The following is a 22,107-nucleotide window of genomic DNA, read 5'->3' on the forward strand; positions in this document are numbered from 1 at the left end:
CAGGACACGGGATAGGCATAGGGAAATTTGGTGGAAGAAGTGGTCTGTATTATTGTCATTGTCTCCTGGATCTGTGTTAGGTAAAAGGGTTCATAAGATTAGATTGGGTCAATTTGGGTAGGCTTGCTTGAACAGGTGGGTTTTTAGAGATTTCTGGAAGGGTAAATAGTCACTAATTGATCGGATAGGTCTTGGGAGAGCATTCCAAAGTTGGCTGCCTAAGAAGGAGAAGTTGGATCCATAATAGGTTTTGTATTTAAGTCCTTTGCAATTGGGGTAATGCAGGTTGAGGTACGTTTGCAAAGTTTCAGACATGTTTCTGGTTGGAAGGTCAATCAGATTGAGCATATATAACGTGTGCAGCACTGCGTATGTCCAGTGGTGCTACAGAAATGATTAGTAGTACTAGAGTCAAGGACGGTCTCTTACGTGTTCAGTGTTGTGTACGTCTAGTAGCGCTATAGAAATGATTAGTAGTAGTAGCAATATACCGCCCACCACAATTATAACTAAGGTATACAGAGAAATACCAATTTAAGTTTGACCAGACTGGGTTGTCTCAAACCCATTGTAAGCTATACATCAGGCAAGACCAGAAACCCTAGCAGTTCATATGCACTTAAACTGGGGCAACAAAGGCCTTCTTCAACCAATCAAGACCAATACAGGTCTCTAATTTATGTGAAAGAGACCAACGCATGTGTTCTCAAACATGGCGTCCACAGCACCTCCTACACCCCGCTGCAGTCCCTTGGTCCTACCTGAATGGAAGACGTTAGAGTCAGCTTCTTTAACACCTTTTTTTTGTGTTCGTTCAAAATGGCATCTAGTTTTCTCATGGGGGGTAGGTAGAGCTCATCTGTGGGGAAGAGTGCAAAGGAATTACTGATCCACTGCACCGTGGACAAGACACTTGGCTCCTTTACACCACTGTCCATGCTGTACACCCAAGCTGACTAAGTGGGAAGCTCAGCACATTCTACATTTGCGTTTTGCTATCTCGTGGCAGCATTCAAAAGCTCCGTCACCCTTCCTCACTACCCTTGCAATCTTCCCCATACAAGCCCCCAGAAGGCTTTCCGTGGCTTCTAGTGAGGACAGCCACTAATACCGTGCTCCCATCCCCCACACCCATCAGTTCAGTGTCAGAAAATCTTCCCACAAACCACATACTCTGGGTCCTAACATCTTCAGCCACTTCTTCCAGCTCTTTACAACTCTGCCACAAATGACACTTTTCCCCATTTGAACTTAGGATTCCTTCTTTTATAATCTCTACACAGCTAAAATTCCTTAGAAATGGCCAACCTCAACAGAGGCTCAAGTCACTTAATCCAGGCACAGAAAGCAGATTTGGATAATATTATTGCCTGAGGCTCATTTCAGCGCTTTTTGATTGCCAGTCATCTACGCAAGAGACATATAGATTGTGAAATAAAATTGCAAAGCTCCCTCCCCTCCCTTTGCTGTACACTTATCACTCTCGGCTCAGCACAGACATACCGCTCGTGTCCTCCAAAGCCTGAATCATGTCTGGGTCTAAGGCGGTGCTCACAAGCATCTCCACGTAACTGCGGTACATTTCCTTCATGGCACGTGTGTTGAGTACTCGGCCCACAGGCACCCGCTCTGAAAGTGAAAAATATAATAGTTTTCTCCAGGACTACACACAATTTTAAGACAACAGTGACAAAGGAACCGGCTACTCTCACAACCCAAAAGGAAGATTATCAGTACCAAGAAGAAGGTTCTTCCTGAAAATCTAATTCCATTTACCCTCTTCCTTACTCATAGAATATTGTAATTCAGACCCTAGCGATACAAAACTATCCCCTTCCCCACCACCCACCCACCCACATTAAAAAAACAAACAAACAACAAAAACTTCCATCACACCCTAATGACTTCACAGGTCGAATAAGAACCAAAATGGCAACTGGGGAGAGAAGAGAGCAACTCTCACCTTCCTCACTCTGCTGGTCAGGCGACGAATCGGAATCAGATGAAGACGCCACCTCTTTCAACCACGTTTTCCGCTTTTTTGGAGGCGGTTCTGCCTTGGCCTTGGCCTGCTTTTGTTTGGGTTTTGGTGTGGCCTTTGGAGGGGTCTCCATTTTCTCCGTCTTTTTCACCCTCACCATTTTTTCACCTCTCACTGTTTTTTCTAGCTTGGAAATCCTTTCTGGCTTCTCTGCTTTTTCCACCTTCAAGGACCTCTCTGCTTTGTCCAGCCTCTCAGCCTTCGCAGCTCTCTCTGACCGCTCTAGTTTTTCCATTTTGGCTGACCTTTCTGGCTTTTCCAGTCTTTCAGATTTAGCCAGCCTCTCTGTCCTCTCCATTTTAGCTGGCCTCTCCGGTTTCTCTGTTCTCTCCATTTTAGTCGGCCTTGCCATTTTAGTCGGCCTCTCTATTTTAGTCGGCCTCTCCATTTTAGCTGGCCTCTCCATTCGCTCCATTTTAGCTGGCTTCTCCATTCGCTCCATTTTAGCCGGCCTCTCCATTCGCTCCATTTTAGCCGGCCTCTCCATTCGCTCCATTTTAGCCGGCCTCTCCATTCGCTCCATTTTAGCCGGCCTCTCCATTCGCTCCATTTTAGTAGGCCTTTCTAGTTTCTCCAGTCTCTCAGCCTTGGCTGGCCTTTCTGGTTTTTCTATCCTTTCAACCTTAGCAGGCCTCTCTGGCTTTTCTATCTTCTCGATCTTGGCTGGCTTTTCTACTCTCTCAACCTTAACAGGCCTCTCTGGCTTCTCTATTCTTTCCAATTTAGGTGGCCTCTCTGGCTTCTCTATTCTTTCCAATTTAGGTGGCCTCTCTGGCTTCTCTACGATGTCCACTTTGGTTGGTTTCTCTGGCTTCTCTACAGTGTCAACTTTGGCTGGTTTCTCTGGCTTCTCTACAATTTCCACTTTGACTGGTTTCTCCGGCTTCTCTACGATTTCCGCTTTGACTGGTTTCTCTGGCTTCTCTATGATTTCCGCTTTCACTGGTTTCTCTGGCTTCTCCACGATTTCCACTTTGACTGGTTTCTCTGGCTTTTCTATGATTTCCGCTTTAGCCAGCTTTTCTGGCTTGTCTACGATTTCCATTTTAGCCAGCTTCTCTATGTTTTCCACATTTTCGACCTTGATTGGCCTCTCTGGCTTCTCCACTTTTTCTGACTTAGTCAACCTCTCCACCTTGGTAGGCCTCTCTGTCTTCAATATTTTCTCAGTCTTTTCTACTTTCTCAGTTGTCTCCATTTTCTCCATCTTTTCTGGTTTTTCATTCTTTTCAGGTCTCTCTGGTTTCAATATGATTGGATTTTTACCTATGGGTGTCTTAGGTTGACTCTGTCTCCTAAAAAATGCACAAAGTCAAGAGCTTAATTTCAAAGTCTCTTTCTACAAAAGTTATGAACACACATGCAGATGGGAACTCAAGAGTCACCCTTCTTTTACAATAATTAGTATCAAGCAAAAAAAAGAAGGGATAATTAAGCAGTTTGAAAAATCGAGGGTAACCTAGGCATTTGCAGCATATTTTCCACACTTTCTTAGAAACTTTTGTGAACTTTCAGCAGTACAAGCGTTTCATACTCCCTGTATTGTTTCTCATTGTCACTGTTATTTTTTTCTAGCTGGGGAATAGAATCTCTGGTTCCACAACAGAAAAATCCTCTCTGTCCCTTCCTACAATAAAAAGAACCACTAGGAACCACTCTTGGGGAGTGTAATAAGACCAGCAGTCAATCAAAGGTTTTAACTGCAGAACTTCCTGCTGCCCACATGCCTTCCTCAGTTTCAAAATTTATCTGGCTATTCTGAAAATATGAAGAGAACTCAAAAGGAAAATTAATGCTCCCACAGATATGTCTCTGTAGTCAGTGTTTCTGACTTCTACAGTATTCCTCAACAAATTATGCAACTGGGCAGGATGGCTCTGACTTTGTACAGAGTAAATGAAAATCCAAAAATTGATATTTTAACTCTTTCCCAGTGATCGGCACCGGGAGATGTACCACAGGGCTAAGCATAAGGTGAACTGCTGTCTGGAGGTCTCGTCTCTCAAAGACCACTTCTCGGGTGCCTGGTAGGTTTTGTTCCACAGAGGCCTACGTCTTTTCACCAAAAAGAGAAGACAATGAGCTGGCTGAATGTGCTAAGAGTCACATCCCTGGAGATCTCCTCTACAATACATGGAGACAGGAGGGGAAAAAGCTGGTACCCAACAGTACAAATAACTCATCCGATCATATGAAAAATACAGTGTTTTATTTAATGAGTGTTCTTGGAGAGTGTTTGGGTGGGGGGACAGACGGGGAAGGGGTGTTGCTATTTATTGTGGATGTTTATTGATCAGTTGCTTGTACCTTTTGAGTATTATTGATAAAACTAAACTAAACTAAAATGAGTGTTCTTAAAGAATGCAACTGCCAACTCACAGGCTCAGTAGCTGTGTGCACAGAAGACCAGTGTTCAATTCCTTGCCCAGGCCTCTACTCTCTGGGTCAAGGGGAAGCAAGAGAGGGAAGAGTCCCAGTTATTGCTCAATGGCATCATCTAGTGGCCAGATTTAGGACTTATGATTGCAAGCAGGGTCCCAAAAGGAGCCCTAGTACATGGCCCTTGGCAGAGGTCCCCGAGATTGGTAGCAGGGAACCTTGCTACATCTGGGATTTGGCCAGGTATCTGTGACCAGGATTGGCCACTGCTGGAAGCTTGATACTGGCTAGACTGCTTGTTCTCACTGATGGTGATGTCCACCGCAGCCCCAGGAACGGAAATCTTCCTAGCAACAAAATGTTTGCTAGAGCTGTCGACTGCGCATGCGTGGCCATCTTCCTGCCCGTCGCGCGAGAGTCCCGCTTCAGTTCTTTTTTTCTCTGCGGTAGAGAGTGGCTGCTTGAGGTCTCTCTCTCTGTGCCCTGGAAAAAGTCTTCGCTTATTTCTCGTTTTTCGTCTACCTTTCCCTCGTTTTTTCTTTTATTTAAGCTGTATCCCTTTAAAAACAAACAAAAAAAATCCCTTTATTTCTTAGTTTTAGGTCCTGATAAGTTTTCTTTCGCTTCCGACACGGCCCTCTTAGGCCGAGCGTACGCGGTTTTCTCATTTTTGTGCCTTTATTTTTGGTACAATCGAGAATTTTGATTTTGCCGCCGCTATTTTTCCGTCCATGTCATCGAGTACGCTCAGCGGCTTCAAGAAGTGTAATCGGTGCAACCGGGCAATCTCGGGTACTGACCCTCACACGTGGTGTCTTCAGTGCCTTGGGCCCGACCATCACCCAGACGCGTGTATGTTGTGTCTTAGCTTGAAAAAGCGGACACAGGCGTCGAGGAAAGCTCTTTGAGATCGTCTTTTCGGAGCTTTGCCCGGTTCTTCGGCGTCAACGTCGACATCGGTACCATGGTTGGCGGCGTCAATATCGGCACCGGAGATGGCATCGACCTTGGGAGCGAAGGTAATGGCTGTCCAGAGACCACACGTTGGGAGTAGTGAGCCATCGAGTGGGTCTCCACCTGCCTTGAAGACTCCTGCTGCGTAGGCCCCATGGGACCGACCACTCTTGGACCCAACCCAGAGCAGGCGTATGGATTCCACATCCTCCTCATCAGTGCCGAGGAGTATCGATGACGTGCTTCGAGCGAAGGCGAAGAAGCATCATCATCGGTCTCCTTCTAAGCATGGTACCGGGAGCTCCGGGGCATCGAAGGATTCGGCACCCGTGAAGCGCCGATGCTGGGAGGAGTGCTCACCCTCCATTCAGGAGGTGTCGGTCTTCGGACAGCCCGGTGCCGCCTCCTCGACCTGAACAGATTCTGGACCCGGTTCCTGCACCAACCCCGCAGCCTTGCTCGACAGCAACTCTAGACGAGTGCATCCAAGCCATTCTCCCAGTTTGCTGGAAGGGTTGCTGCGTCAGCCTGTTCCGGTGCCGCTGGTGCTTGCGCCTTCGGCACAGTTGATGGAAGCGGCAGCTGGCTCTGGCCCTGTGGTGCGGCCTCAGACACCGGTACCGCTTGCAGCATCGGCTGCCACCCAGGTCCACTTCCCGTTGACATTGATGAAGGGAGCTTCATCGCTGCCGGCACGGGAGTTGACTTCGGGGACATGGTTCCTCGGCGTCGAGACGGACCCAGTTTCGGACTGCAGTTCAGCAACTCTTGTCCGATACTGAGGAGGATGCCTCGTGGGATGAGGGAGACAATCCCAGATATTTCTCTTCTGAGGAGTCTTGTGGTCTTCCCTCTGATCCTACTCCTTCACCAGAAAGAAAGCTTTCTCCTCCGGAGAGTCTTTCTTTCTCTTCATTTGTCCGGGAAATGTCTGTGGCTATTCCCTTCCCTGTGGTAACTGAGGAGGAGCCCAGGACTGAGATGCTCAAAATCCTTGACTATCCTTCGTTACCTACGGAATCATCCACTGTTCCTCTGCATAATGTCCTTAAATAATCATTGCTGAAGAACTGGAAGAAACCACTAACTAATCCCACCATCCCCAAAAAAGCTGAGTCCCAATATCGGATTCATGGAGAACCTGAGTTGATGAGGTTGCAGTTATTTCACGACTCGTGGATTCAGCTCTCAAGAGGGCCAGGAGTACTAGAGATTTCGCCTCGGCGCCCTCGGGGCGGGAATCTAGGACTCTTGACTCGTTTGGGAGAAAGGCCTATCAGTCCTCTATGCTCGTGTCCAAGATTCAGTCATACCAGCTTTACACGAGCATCCACATGCGGAACCATGTAAAGCAACTGGCGGACTTCGTGGACAAGCTCCCTCCGGAGCACGCCAGGCCTTTTCAGGAGCTGGTCAGGCAGCAGATCTACAGTCCATGCAGATGACTATTCAACTGCTGGAGTTACTTGGGTTTCTTATAAACTACCCCAAGTCCCATCTTCTTCCTGTTCAAAGACTGGAATTCATAGGAGCTCTGCTGGATTCACAGATGGCTCGCACCTATCTTCCCGAGACGACAGCAGACAATCTTCTGTGTCTAGTTTCCAAGGCCAGAGTGTCTCAGCGGATCACAGCTTGGCAGATGTTATTTTTTTATTATTTTTTTTATTTTTGTTACATTTGTACCCCGCGCTTTCCCACTCATGGCAGGCTCAATGCGGCGGGCAATGGAGGGTTAAGTGACTTGCCCAGAGTCACAAGGAGCTGCCTGTGCCGGGAATCGAACTCAGTTCCTCAGGACCAAAGTCCACCACCCTAACCACTAGGCCACTCCTCCTCCTTCTGGGCCATATGGCCTCCACAGTTCATGTGACACCCATGGCCCGTCTTCACATGAGACCTGCTCAATGGACCCTAGCTTCCCAATGGTATCAAGCTGCAGGGGATCTAGAGGATGCGATCCAGCTGTCCACTGAATTTCACAATTCCCTTCAGTGGTGGACAATTCGATCCAATTTGACCTTGGGACGTCCTTTTCAAATTCCTCAGCCTCAAAAAGTGCTGACAACGGATGCATCCCTTCTGGAGTGGGGAGCCCATGTCGATGGGCTTCACACTCAAGGAGCTTGGTCCCTCCACGAATCAGATCTTCAGATCAATCTCCTGCGAGTGGTCTGGAACGCTCTAAAGGCTTTCAGAGATCGGCTGTCCAATCAAACTATTCAAATTCAGACAATCAGGTTGCCATGTACTACATCAACAAGCAGGGGGCACCGGATCTCGCCCCTTGTGTCGGGAAGTCATCCAGATGTGGCTTTGGGCTGGCCATCACGGCATGTTTCTCCACGCCTCGTATCTGGCAGGCGTAAACAACAGTCTGGCCGACAGGTTGAGCAGGATAATGCAACCTCACGAGTGGTCGCTCAACTCGAGCATAGTGCGCAAGATCTTCCAAGCGTGGGGCACCCCCTTGGTGGATCTTTTCGCCACTCAGATCAATCACAAAGTCCCTCAGTTCTGTTCCAGACTTCAGGCCCACAACAGACTAGCGTCAGATGCCTTTCTCCTTCATTGGGGGGGGGGGGGCCTTCTGTATGCATATCCTCCCATACCTCTTGTGGGGAAGACTTTACTGAAACTCAGGCAAGACTGCGGAATCATGATTCTGATTGCTCCTTTTTGGCCACGTCAGATTTGGTTCCCTCTTCTTCTGGAGTTGTCACCCAAAGAACCGTGGAGATTGGAGTGTTTTCCAACCCTCAGAACGAGGGGGGCGCTTCTGCATCCCAACCTCCAGTCTCTGGCTCTCACGGCCTGGATGTTGAGAGCGTAGACTTCGCCTCCTTGGGTCTCTATGAGGGTATCTCCCAAGCCTTGCTTGCTTCCAGAAAAGATTCCACAAAGAGGTGTTATTCTTTTAAATGGAGGAGGTTTGCAGTCTGGTGTGACAGCAAGGCCCTAGATCCTTGCTCTTGTCCTACACAGACCCTGCTTGAATACCTTCTACACTTATCAGAGTCTGGTCTCAAGACCAACTCCGTAAGAGTTCATCTTAGCGCAATTAGTGCTTTTCATTATCGTGTAGAAGGTAAGCCTATCTCTGGACAGCCTTTAGTTGTTCGCTTCATAAGAGGTTTGCTTTTGTCAAAGCCCCCTGTCAAACCTCCACCAGTGTCATTGGATCTCAACGTCGTCCTCACCCAGCTGATGAAGCCTCCTTTTGAGCCACTGAATTCCTGCCATCTGAAGTATTTCACCTGGAAGGTCATTTTCTTGGTGGCTGTTACTTCAGCTCATAGAGTCAGTGAGCTTCAAGCCTTGGTAGTGCATGCTCCTTACCTCAAGTTTCATCACAACAGAGTAGTCCTCCGCACTCACCCTAAGTTCTTGCTGAAGGTGCTGTTGGAGTTCCATCTGAACCAGTCAATTGTCTTGCCAACATTCTTTCCCCATCCTCATACCCGCCCTGCTGAATGTCAGTTGCATACATTGGACTGCAAGAGAGCATTGGCTTTCTATGTGGAGCAGACAAGCCCCTTCAGACAGTCTGCCCAAATGGTTGTTTTTTTCAATCCCAACAGAAGGGGAGTCGCTGTTGGGAAACGCACCATTTCCAATTGGCTAGCAGATTGCATTTCCTTCACTTATGCCCAAGCTGGGCTGACTCTTAAGGGTCATGTCACAGCTCATAGTGTTAGAGCCATGGCAGCGTTGGTGGCCCACTTGAAGTCAGTCACTATTGAAGAGATTTGCAAGGCTGTGACGTGGTCATGAGTCCACACATTCACATCACACTACTGCCTCCAGCAGGATAGCCGATGCGACAGTTGGTTTGGGCAGTCGGTGCTGCAGAATCTGTTCGGGGTTTAGAATCCAACTCCACCCCCCTAGGCCCACATTTTGTTCTGTTCCAGGCTGCACTCTCAGTTAGATGTTTCTTCGTAGGTCAATCTTTGTTATGTCCTCGCTGTTGCGAGGCCCTATTGACCTTCTTTTGTTGTTTTGAGTGAGCCTGGGGGCTAGGGATACCCCACATGTGAGAACAAGCAGCCTGCTTGTCCTCGGAGAAAGTGAAGATACATACCTGTAGCAGGTATTCTCCGAGGACAGCAAGCTGATTGCTCTCACCAACCCGCCCACCTCCCCTTTTGGAGTTGTTGTTGTTCTTTATTTGCTTTTTGATATAACTGAGGCGGGAACGGACACGCGACGGGCGGGAAGCTTGCCGCGCCCAAAGGCTCTAGCAAACTTTTTGTTGCTAGGAAGATTTCCGTTCCTGGGGCTGCCGTGGACGTCACCATCAGTGAAAACAATCAGCCTGCTGTCTTCGGAGAATACCTGCTACAGGTATGTATCTTTGCTTTCCTTTAGAACAAACCTAGGTAACTCTGGGGTCCTGGAAAAGGTATCATGAGACTCCAGAAAACCTGGCTCCCTTACACTTGAATCACAGGCGAATTCTCTATAAGAAATCTTTCCTTCTGATGCTAAACCATTCAGAATACAGCTGTTTGATTAATTTTTTCTACCCATAAATGTGATAGTTTTTCCCCTAAGTTGGCTTCCAGTAGAGGCACGTGTTCAAGTTTAAGGTCTGCATAACGCTTTTTAAGATCCTTCATGGGTTAGCTCCAACCTATTTAACTAATTGGTTCAGACCATTACTAAAAGCAGAAATCTCTGCGATAGTCTACAAAGATCTGATTTTTTTGGTGACTAGAAAAATGTTCGACTCGTTCCTCATCAGCTTTCTGCCAAGAGAGCAGAGCAATGACTCATTTTGCCTGACTTTTATAAGACTTCTATGGGAAACCTGGATCCCATGACAGAACGTCGAGGAAAACTTCATAAGTCTCTTAGCTACCTTTACCAGGCCACATTCAGAATCTAAAGCTTACAAAGACACACCACCACCAAGGATCTTGTCCTTAGAGAGTCCACTGGGCTTTTCTGAAGAAATTAAAAATTTGTTTCTAATGAAATGTCCCCAGGAAACAAACATGGGCTGTGCAGATCTGATGTTAGATTAAAGCTGGAAGATCATCTTGCTTTCTGCGACATCTTTAATAAAAGAATTCTTTTGGGGAGACTTCCGGTGACGTCATGAGCTAAGGAGCAGCGCTGCCGAGGCTTTGAGGCCCCCGACTCCAAAACGGTGAAATCCGATGGAATAACGGACCCCTACAAGCAGGCTCTGCTTTATGGATAAATTCCTCAAAAGCACACCGATGGGAATGGCACAAAAAACAGCAAAGAGAGAGAAGAAGAAGGCGGGTAGCAGAGACGCTAAGATGGTGGACGAGATAACCCCGTCGGGGGCAGCATTCACAGAGACGCAGTTAGCGCAATTAACCCTAGTGGTTGAAAAAGCTTGGAACCCGAGGTGGACAGAACTAAATAACTGGAGACCTACCAAACGGCGCTGGATGGGCTGGGAATCTGTGTAGGAGACTTAGAAGCCAGAGTGTCAGTGGCGGAGGACGACTCACGAGGATATGGCCCTGACATCGCAAGCCTCCAGCAGCAATTGAAAGAGCAAAGGCAAATGTTAGATGAATATGAAAATAGAGCCCGCAGAAACAATATCAGAATTGTGGGCCTGGATGAGGCACTTCCACAGCGGAATTTCGATGTTTGGCTGGAAAACTGGCTGTCAAAAGAACTGGCGCTAACGGACACCATGGGCCCTGTTGTGATTGAAACAGCGCACCGCGTGGGCCGTAAAACAACAGAACGAAACAGGCCACGTGTAATTATTGCAAAGATATTAAACTATAAACACAAGGTGGAAATTTTACAAAGCTTCAAGCTGAAGAGAGACACACTAAAGTATAATGGAAGGAACATAAATATTCCAGGACTACTCCATGCTAGTGCAAGAAAAGCGGAAGTTATACCATCCATTGTGTTAATCCCTGGCGAGTAAGAAAATTCGCTTTACGCTACAATATCCTGCCCAGCTGAAGGTCTACTTCCAAGATAAATGGCAAACGTTTCAATCAGCGTCAGAAGCCAAAAACAATTGCTAGAAAGTAAAGTGATAGATGCTATCTGACTTTGGACCCAAGTATACTGTGGCAGAGTGGTCTGTGGGGCACGAGATAAATTATGTTTCACAAGTGGAAAATGTATGTATATTGGTTGAATGGGTTGTGGAGTCGGGGGTCCTAGGCACTCACCGAGGTCTTACTCTTCCCACCTGACTAGATTAGGGGGATGAGACGGGGTATCTGTTTGGTTGAGGGAAAATGGAATTGGGGGGGGGGGGGGAGGGAGGATGGGGATTAGGGAGGGATGGGGGCTCTCTGCAGCTGATTAGAAGACTCATTAATGTACCAGCAGGTGATACTTCCTCAGGAACAGATTGTGGGAGGAAAGTGGACCCTCCTATGCGTAACGTTAATAGGGGAGGATCCCAGGGCAGGAGGGGGAAGAAGGATCTATAAAACTGCAATAAAACTATGCCACTCAGAGTAATAACTTGGAACGTGGGGGGTAAAACTTCCCCCATAAAAAGGAATAAAATATTAGCAGCATTAAAACAGTATGGGGCAGACATAGCTTGTCTACAGGAAACACGTTTAAGTGATTTGGAGAATGCAAAAATTACAGAGATCCTGGGTGGGAGAATACCATGTGGTGGCCTCCAAGGGGCGCAGAGGTGGGGTGGCAGTGCTGTTCAGGAAGGGATTAGCACAGAGTGTCTTTGGTGGCGAAAGGAGAACAGGGCCAATCCCTTACCCTGCGTGTGTGGCTGCAGGGTGTTGAATTTTTCCTGGTAGTAGTGTACGGTCCCTATGAATACGATCCCAAATTTTTTGGGTCTCTGGGGAATGAGTGTTTACAGCGAGAAAGTGATAAGGTGATGGTTTTGGGAGATTTCAATTTGGTTCTGGACCCCGGGGAGGACTCCTCTAACCCCACTTCTGCACATTATTCTGGGCAGAGGGCCGGAGAACTACAGAGGTTTGTTAAAACACTAAATTTGGTAGACATGTGGAGAACATTACATCCTGGAGAACGGGATTATACACACAGATCAAGAGCACATGGCACATTAGCGAGACTTGACTATATTTTAATGGAGCGATCTATGTTCCCATTAGTGAGGGCAGCAATAATCGGGCCTGAGGAAATCTCGGATCTTGCCCCGGTGTGGGTGGACCTTGAGCTGCCAGTAGACATGGCAGGAGGGGCAGGATGGAGATACCCGGCATATTTATTCACAGACCCCCAATTTCATGAATATCTTGTAAATAAATGGGAAGACTATGCGAATAATAATGGGGAACACGCCCAAACAGACTCTACTCTGTACTGGTCTGCCTCTAAGGCAGTCCTAAGGGGAGAGATAATCGCATACAGTAGCACAAGAAAGAAACGCCGAGCTGCGAACATACTGCAACTAGAAAAACAATTAATTAAGGCTAAAAAGATTCATATGCATAGACCCACACCGGGCACATTAGAAAATTTGAAAACAATACAAATAACTTTAAACTCATGAGACTGAGACTAGGTCAGCTCTATATTATAAATATAAGTTGCAACGTTTTGGTAATAGGCCAGGTCGGCTGCTAGCTAAAGTAATAAAGAACTGGGGAGGGCCTAGGTTGGTGGCCACATTGAGGGACGCTCAGGGTAAATTTACCACTAACCAGAAAGAAATCGGGCAGATTTTTACAAACTATTTCGTTTCCCTTTATTCATCTAGTGAGGCATCGGATAAAAAAGCGATGCAGGATTACCTAGCGCAGGCAGAAGAATTGCCTATATTGAATGCCCCCTTGACTTTGAAAGAACTGCAACAGGCAATTAAGAGATTGAAATTCCACTCCGCACCAGGCCCAGACGGGTATACAGGGGAGTATTATACGGCAATACCTTTAGATGCACAGGTGGCCCTGTTAGATTACTATGGAATGGTGATAGAAAAAGGATACTTCCCAAAATATGCTAACATGGCCCTAATTACATTAATACCAAAACCTGGAAAAACTCTGGACAGGGCAGAGGACTATAGACCGATATCACTACTAAATGTAGATATTAAGCTATTAGCGGGGGGATGTTGGCTGACAGACTTGCAAAATTTCTCTCTACGCTGATGGGTACTGATCAAGTACGGTTTTGTTAGAGGCAGACAGGCGACGCATAATGTTCGCCACCTGCTGCTGGCAATGGCGCTAAGTCAAGGTGAGGGAGTCCCAGCCGTAGTGCTTAGTTTAAATGCCGATAAGGCATTTGACCGGGTTGGATGGGACTATTTGTTTTGCACCATGACAGCCATGGGGATAACAGGTTGGTTTATACAGGCAATACAACCCTATATCGTAACCCAGGAGCGAATGTCCTGGTAAATGGAATAAAGGAAAGGGAATTTGAGATAATGAGGGGTAACTAGACAGGGTTGCCCTCTCTCGCCTGCATTATTTGTGATATCAATGGAACCTTTGCTGTGTACACTTAGGAAAAAGACAGAAATCTGAGGAATCCTTGTGGCCGGGCAAGAAGTGAAAGTATTGGCATTTGCAGATGATTTGCTGGTAATAGTAACAGATCCACCCCGGTCTATGAAGGCAATGTTAGTAGAAATAGATAGATTTGGCCGGATTTCGGGTTTTAAACTGAATTCGTCCAAATCTTCTGCCCTTGAGATAGTGAAAGGAGGTCACTGAGGTTGGAAAACCAAATTTCCTTTTAAGTGGGCAGAAACTTTTATCAAATTCTTAGGAGTACGCATCCCAGTTGATTTAAAATGTTTATATGAGCTTAATATGCAAACTTTGATGTATGATACTAAAATGAAATTACAAGCATGGTCTACATTACCTGTTTCTTTGCTCGGGCGGATTGCTTTATATAACATGATAGTGGCCCCTAAATGGATATATATTTTTCAAACCATCCCGATATACTTGAGACGGGGAGGATGAACGAGCCTGTAACAAATTACTACAAGCTTTCCTTTGGAAAGGGAAAAAGGCACGTCTCCCAATATCTATCCTAAGCATCCCAGTAGAATATGGAGGATTGGGCCTATTAAGATTTCTTAACATTGCTAGTGGTATGAGGAGTGTCAACGACTGGTATAGGAACACCAGCGATTATACAAACACAGTCTTGGAATTATGCCTCACCCCGGGGATCCACTTTAGTAATTATTTACATGGCGCTGGTGTCCCTGTCCCTTATGCTCTGAGACACTCCTGGATTATGAAGACTGCAAAGGCAGTTTGGGGGTGGGTGTGCCGTTTGCATCATTTCTCTGCAAGGATGACACCATACTTGACAATTTGTGATAATCAGGCTTTTATGCCAGGTAAAATGTACTCTGTATTTAAACGGTGGAAGAATAAAGGAATTGTGTACTGCTTGCAGGTAGTGACTAGGGAGGGTCATAAAAGACCATTCTCGGACTTACAAGTAGAATATGGCATACCAACTAGCGACAAGTTTTATTACGTCCAATTACGTCACTATGTATCATCTTTACCATGAAAAGTAGACCGATACACATATATAAAAAAAACAAAGAAATAATTTACTCAAACCAAGATAAAAACAGCACCCGACGTGGCCACGTTTCGCCCTCAGGCTGCGTCAGGGGTAAAACTAAAAATCAGGGGTGATCAACATACCCCTTCAAAAAAAAAAAAACTGTGCTTGTCAACAGACACTGCTCTGGATCAGAGTGCACTTTGATCCAGAGCAGTGTCTGTTGACAAGCACAGTTTTTTTTTTTTTGAAGGGGTATGTTGATCACCCCTGATTTTTAGTTTTACCCCTGACGCAGCCTGAGGGCGAAACGTGGCCACGTCGGGTGCTGTTTTTATCTTGGTTTGAATAAATTATTTCTTTGTTTTTTATATATGGGTATCGGTCTACTTTTTATAATAGATTTTTATGTAGCAAGTAGACTGTTGCCTTTTTTGTTTTCTTTTCATCTTTACCATGGACATCACTGACAGAAGATGTACAAGAAGAACTTTCATCATCAGCCTTTTCATTAAAATCATAACAAAAGGTGCCAATGTCCTTTCATCACAGGTACATACGAGATGCGGCCTTGGAAATGGACTATCAAAGGCTAGCACAGCTGTGGTCAGTGGACCTACAAGTAACAGTTACAGCAGCACAACTGAAATCCCATATATTGGCGATACGAAAAGTTACGGATTTGGCTTTACACTGGGAACTGCAATACAAGATGGTTCTGCGTCTGCATATACCCCCGCGAAGAGCCTTCCATATGGGACTCTCCCCTTGGGGAGAATGTCCAAAGTGTGGGGTGGAAGGAGCAACACTGGGTCATATGTTTTGGACCTGTGAAGGTATTAAGAAATTTTGGAAATGGATTATAACACACGTTTCTGACATGTGGGGGCCAGACATGGCATTGTGACTCAACTCTGCTGTTTGGACACCCCAACTTGGGGCCTTCCCCAAAAAAAGGATATACCGCATTTGCCATGAGGACTATAATTGCTGGCAGTCAATATTAGCAGAATGGTTATCACACAAATACTCCACGTGGCAGCAGTGGCGAACCCGCATGATGTTTCTGTTACGTTTGGAACGTATGGGCATAAAGAACTTTGATTCTAGCCAAGGGACAAAATTCCAACAGAGGTGGAGTAAGTTTTGGGATACCATGAACCCGAAGGCAAGAAGTTATTTATTAAATGTCTGAACCTGGCTCGACTATATAGACTAAGCAACAGCAATGCAGAGAGTTTGGATAGGGTGGGGGGATGGAAAGTAGAGATGACACTAGGATGGGGAGGCGGGAGAATCAATGCAAAAATGTGAGAAGAGTTTATATATAATGAAGCTGAATGATATTCTGTTGGTAAGGTTATGAAAAGTTTCTGTTTATTCAATTTGGTATTGCAGTTTTTGTGGTAACATTGATAATGGAAGGTCATTAATAAACCTCATTACACGTAACAAACAGGGGGGAGGGGGGGAGAAAAAGAAAAATCATTGGTGATTAAGGGAACGTTGGAGGATTGCTGGTTTTGTATTATGACATTTTGCATAGATACCCAAAAAGGCTTGTATTGATTTTATCGTCAATAAAATAGATTTAAACATAGAAAAAGAATTCTTTTCAAGGGGTTAGTCAAGAAAATGGCTTTTGGAAGTCCTATCTATAGAAAACCTGTGGCCACCTCTTGCAGGTCATGGACTTGAAGGAACGGTACAGTGCACGGTATGGTACATCAATGAGAAAATTCAAGTCCGGTACAGTGCATGGTTGAGAAAACTTGCTACCTGAGTAACTCGCTCTATAATGCAGCAACTAGAGTTCACCGCACATTCCTCTACATAAGTATTAGAAAACACTCTAAATTTAAACCTGGGAATTTCAAACCAGCTAAATTTAAATTCTAAATACCTAAAAAGTTTGAAATATAGGTTTTCCAGGTGTCTCACCTTGTCATTTCTAGGGTTACATAATCATTTTAAATAAATCGATTAGGAACCTCAAACCTCCTAATAGGGAATACACAGCAAAAAAAATTTGCACCTTCCACTATTTTCTTCAGGAGTAGGATACTATCACCAGTTCCAATAAAGAGAAGAAAAAAAGAGAGAAAAACTCCAATCGCAAAAACTCATATATACATGAGAAAAACGAATGGTCCAAAAACTCTCCTTCCTCTTCTCTCCCTCTATTACTAGAAATTAACAAAATGAAACACCTCCCCTCAAAACCCTCAAACCGGTAATAAACCCGGTATATCTTAAACAATCCCAAACTAACACATCACATTCAAGCCTAAACCAATCCTATTGAAAACCCCGTTTTGAAGTGAGAAAGAGTCCATACAATGTCTTTCAAACAACTGACAGTCACTTATCTTCTCATTTAATCCTTCCGACTAGGTTAGTAGTCATGTAGATCAGGGTTGAAGATCGTGTAGTTGGATTCATCTGTTTTAATCTGTTTTAGTCTGAAAAATTGACAACATCCCGTATCTCCCTTCAACAAGTGCGCCTTGTTTCGCCAATCAATAGGCTGCTTCAGGAAGGGCACTCCAATGAATCTTGGCACGGACTTCTCAGCATCATAAAACAGTCCATAAAACTTTATTGCATGCACTGATAAGATGGCGCCATACATAAGTATTGCCATACTGGGATGTCAAAAGCACTCACTCAGGTTTCTACTTTGCCCTTTTCATCATTTCCCTAAGGGTGGCTCTTTTGTCCACGAAAAGTCATGTCTTTTTGACAAGACCCTCAATGACTGGCGACCCATACTATTTTGAAGCCTCTGTGCTCAACAAACACTGAAAGAACTGTCCATCCTCAACTCCAACTCCGTGAGGCTGAATGTCACAGCCACTTTCCTGATCAGGGACCTCAGAAAGTACAGTTTCCCACTGGTGACTTGCTCCCACAATGTATGTAAGATCCTTGAAGATTTCTACGGAGATTGGACGAATCTGGAGACTTTCCAGCACTTGCAGTCTCTGAAAGGAGTTAGAATCCACCAAAACTCTTCTTCCTCCCTGCTTGTCCAGCTGCCCCGCTAAAGACTTTTCTAAGAAAGAAGCCATCTTGAACAGGAGGATTTCATCAGCCCACAATATCCTGGGGCTATGGATTTCCCTCAGGTTCTGGAGGGCCCTGGCATATTCTTTCACGGTGTTGCCAGGAAGCAGGACAGCTTTTGGTGCTGGTTCCTCTATTTGCAAGCCTGTCCTTCCATGGCAAGCAGAAGCCAGCTTCAAATCTGGACATCTAGGTCCAGAACTCACAGCTGGTGCTCCCTCTCAGACATTTCTCTTCTGTGATGTGAACAGAATAGTCTGGAATGAACTGGGGTGTGTGTCTGGGTGTTTCTACATTCACATAAGGAATGGTCCACCCTTTAGTCCACAGAGCCACTCGAGGCTAAATAAAGACACTAAACCTTTTCCAGGGCTCACATGGCCCAGCAGTACAGGAAATGGAGTATTTTATGGCACATTTCAGACTTACAGCTTGTAACTCCTTTCACAGAATTGTCTGGATCCAAGATAGCAGCCACGTGGTCTATAAAAGATGTCAGCTGTGGGGGACAGTTTAGCTTAATGTGCTACCTCCACAGGAGGACAAAAATGCAAACTAGGGTTTCTTTACAAACAATTACACATGGGTAGAATGAGTAAAACTTTATTCTGCCCCTCCAGCAATTGTCGTCACTGGAGCTGTGTGTCCTTAGGCATTTTTGTTTTTCCATCCAAGCCCAACAGATGATGAGAGCAGGAATACTGGGCAGCAGGAAGTGGAAAGTCCTACACCAGAGCTTTATTTCTCTCCCCTTATTGCTTCCCCTGGGCAAACTCCATCTGAACTGAAACAGTGTTTAAATTACTGCCACGGTCAAGAGTACTATCCAGAAGCTCTGAACAACAGAGAATGCAGAAAACGACAACAGCAGCAGTACCAAGAGACACAAGCGCTGAAACACAGAACCTTACTCTGAGTCTCTATAAGGCCACCTTACCTCATAGCCTGCAGGGGCCGGTGCCAGGGCTTCTTCGAACAGACCCTCACATAATCCTTTTTGTTGATGTTCTCCAGAAACTTCACATACAGACGCTGGTACCTGTTCTTGGCATCCCCAAAATATCCCAGATACTAAAAAGACAGAGAGAGGGCAAATTAGAACCAAAGAGGCCAGGTAGTGAGGTGATAGTCAGTGTCTCGGGACAGCTGCGCAGACCGCAAAATCGTGCCAGAAATACAGACTCAGAATCAAGGAGAGGTTGTTAAACAGAATAAAAGCAGCCACCTGTTCAGTTATATTGTCACTTTTTGCCTCTTCTACCAATTAGGGGGCAAAGGAAAGGCTGCTTTCAAATTTCGTCAGCTTTTTATTTATTTATTTTATTGCATTTGTATCCCACATTTTCCCACCTATTTGCGGGCTCAGTGTGGCTTACAATACATTATATTAATTTTAATTTTTTAGGACTACACGCACCTAGCCAGATGAAAGTAATCCACTGCTGGAGACTGCACAAGCAACAACTGGAGGTACGAGAACAAAAAAGAAGAGTCCTCTAAAATGTGGTAAAGTTTTTCTAACTGGCAAGGGAGATATTTTAACATAAAGGGAGTGTGTGATGGAGTGTATACGAATTTCTGGTCCCCTCATTTTAGCAACACTCTCTCACAGAGCCACATGAAGTACAGTGGTACAGAGCAGAAAGGGCATGGCTCAGTCAAGACAGGACAGCGTGGTTCTGGCAACCAAATAGAAGCTCCGAGAAGAGACCAGAGAGGCCCAGGGAAGATAGAGCAGCTCTCCAGCATATGCCTTCACCATAGATGTGCAAGAAACACAAACTTAATGCAGGTAGGCCAAGTTTTACCTTGGACCCTTGTAAAATCTTATCCCATAGGCCGAACCAGAGCCAGGCCTGATTTTGGTTAACCTTAAAGACAAAGAATAGTGCACACAGAAATTATGGGGCCCTGTCAGGGATAGGGCTGCAGGAAGATTATAACTGAATTCCAAGAGACTTTGTTTCTTAAGTTTATCAAGCTTGTGGAGAGAACAGGATTTATCATTCTTCTGAATACAAATAAAAAGTGTTTTGTTTATTTTCACCTCACTCACACCCTCATGCCAATACAGGGAGTTTACGATATATATAAAAGAATAAAAAATGTAGTCTTACTTGCTACTTCCCCTTGAGTCCTGCTAGACCAGTCCAGGCACCTGGGTTTATGCTCCCCTACCAACAGATGGAGTCAGAGAACCACTAATTTGGTGATATCACCCCTATGCAGCCTCACCTCTCCAGTATACCTATACCAAACAGAAAGACTAATTGTGTCCACCTATGAGAGAGTTTTGAACTGACAGAGCCAACTCAACCTTCTTCTAAACAGGAGGCTCAACCAAACACAAACTATAACACATAAGGTAAATTCTTCTCCCTGAAAGAATCTGCTATGCTGACAAGAACTTTGCATTGTTCTAATCCCTCAGATTCCCCTTGGGTCCAGACACTCAGTCCTGGAGCTTTACCCTCTGAAAAAGAGGTTAGAAGGTGCACAGGAAACATATCTATGCCTCAGAAAATAAGCCTGATGCATAAGCAAAGATCACTAACTGGAAAAGACAGCTGGGGAGACAGGAGAAACCCATAGACTCTCTGGGGACAAAAGTGTCCTCTTGCTCTTGAGGAGACCACATCCAAGAGGAAGACCCGAGTGATTGTCTCCTGCGACCACCTTTCCCTAAAACAGCAGTCATTCCTGCAATCAGGTCCTCTCTCAAAGAGTCCAAACCAGGATTTGCTCCTGCTGCCAAACCCAGCACTAGAGAACCTTCTACTCTCCTTCAGGAAATCCCTCGCACTTGTCCCAGCTCTCTGGAAAAGCTTCCTGTCTGTGAAAACAGCACATGTGGTGAGAACTGCAGGCTCTGGAGTGCTTGTCACGCTCAGCTTAGTTCAACATACCCACAGAACTAAGGCTCACTTCTGTACTGGAGAAATATCCAAGCTCCCGAAGGCCTACAATCTGACACTGCCTTGCTGTTGCTAATTTTTATCTTTTAAACTTATGTTCATGCCCTCTTTCCCTGTTTGGAAAACCTAAATGGCCCTACTCATCGTAAGCCAAACCAGAGAGGAGAAATGGCAGCAAGGAGTTGGAGAAGGCGGTGGGGTCAAAGGCAACCAGCCCAGCCAAAATCCACCCCCAGGGTAGAAGAACCTGTGGCTAACCCGACTCAAAAACCTGTGCTCACGGCCCGGGCTCTAGAAGGAGAGATTGAACCCAAGAACCTCGACTAGGGTGTCCAGCTGCATGGTACCCTATTATAAGGTAATGCTGTCTCCACCTGCTAGCAGGAGAGCATAATTCCAGGGGTCTGTACTGGTCTGATAGGATAATAAGGATCAGTAGTTGGGTCGTTTTAATATATAGGGTTCCAATACCTGTTACACCATTATAATACCATTTTACACTAACAATTATCATGACATGAAATACAATAATTGTAGATTCTGCATGTCCTAAATGCCTTTGCAGGTTCTGGGATGGACCAAAAAAAGACAACTTCAAGAACTGTTTTGTCTCGTTCTAGTCTTTGCCATCTAGAAAGCTCTCTGACTCATGCTTGCTCTCTAACGAGCTAATGACATCATAGATTTAGAATCCTATTACTTACATTACTGGTTGCGCAGAACTGTCGCTGTCCATCTTTGATTTCAGGAGTGAATTTCTGCAGCAGGGCTTTTTGAACCCTCCAGATCGGGGGTGGCTCTCGGCCCGTTTGTAAGGCAAGCTGTAGAAAGGAATACAAATACAGTTGGTATGATTCTTACGACTTCCTCAAGGCCACATCAAGGAGAATCCAATTAATGGCCTCGTACAGGACAGTGCTGAAATGCCTAAACTGGCCCTCTGGAAACACTGACAAAGACTTCTGAAAATAAGACTCAATGTTAGGCTTATCAAGACATTCTGTGCTGGAGGATGTGGTAACAGCAGTTAGTGTATCTGGGTTTTGAAAAGGTTTGGACAAATTCCTGGAGGAAAAGGACATAGTCTGTTATCGAGACAGACAAGGGAAGCAACTGCTTGCCCTGGGATTTTTAGTATGGAGTGTTGCCACAATTTGGGTTTATGCCAGGTATTTGAGACCTGGCTTGGCCACTGTTTGGTAAACAGGATACTACATGGACCACTGGTCTGACCCAGTACGGCTACTTATGTAG

The 22,107-nt window shown here is 45.5% G+C and overlaps 1 protein-coding gene across 3 annotated transcripts in view; it reads right to left on the reverse strand.

Moving 5' to 3' along the window:
• Positions 1–22,107, reverse strand: part of PRR12 (proline rich 12) — a 117,620-nt gene that overhangs the window by 16,611 nt on the left and 78,902 nt on the right. Inside the window, exons 7-12 of one of the 3 annotated variants that reach the window (XM_030198012.1) lie at positions 21,558–21,674; positions 18,876–19,009; positions 2,494–3,336; positions 1,964–2,385; positions 1,504–1,629; positions 762–859 (exon numbers count right to left, since the gene is read on the reverse strand). In XM_030198012.1, the coding sequence (XP_030053872.1) occupies positions 762–859; positions 1,504–1,629; positions 1,964–2,385; positions 2,494–3,336; positions 18,876–19,009; positions 21,558–21,674 (1,740 nt within the window). Of the gene's footprint in view, positions 1–761; positions 860–1,503; positions 1,630–1,963; positions 3,337–18,875; positions 19,010–21,557; positions 21,675–22,107 lie in introns of all 3 variants that reach the window. The other 2 variants (XM_030198011.1, XM_030198010.1) reach the window with 2 other exon arrangements.

Source organism: Microcaecilia unicolor, chromosome 3 (genome assembly GCF_901765095.1).
Source record: "Microcaecilia unicolor chromosome 3, aMicUni1.1, whole genome shotgun sequence".
Taxonomy (NCBI): Eukaryota; Metazoa; Chordata; class Amphibia; order Gymnophiona; family Siphonopidae; genus Microcaecilia; species Microcaecilia unicolor.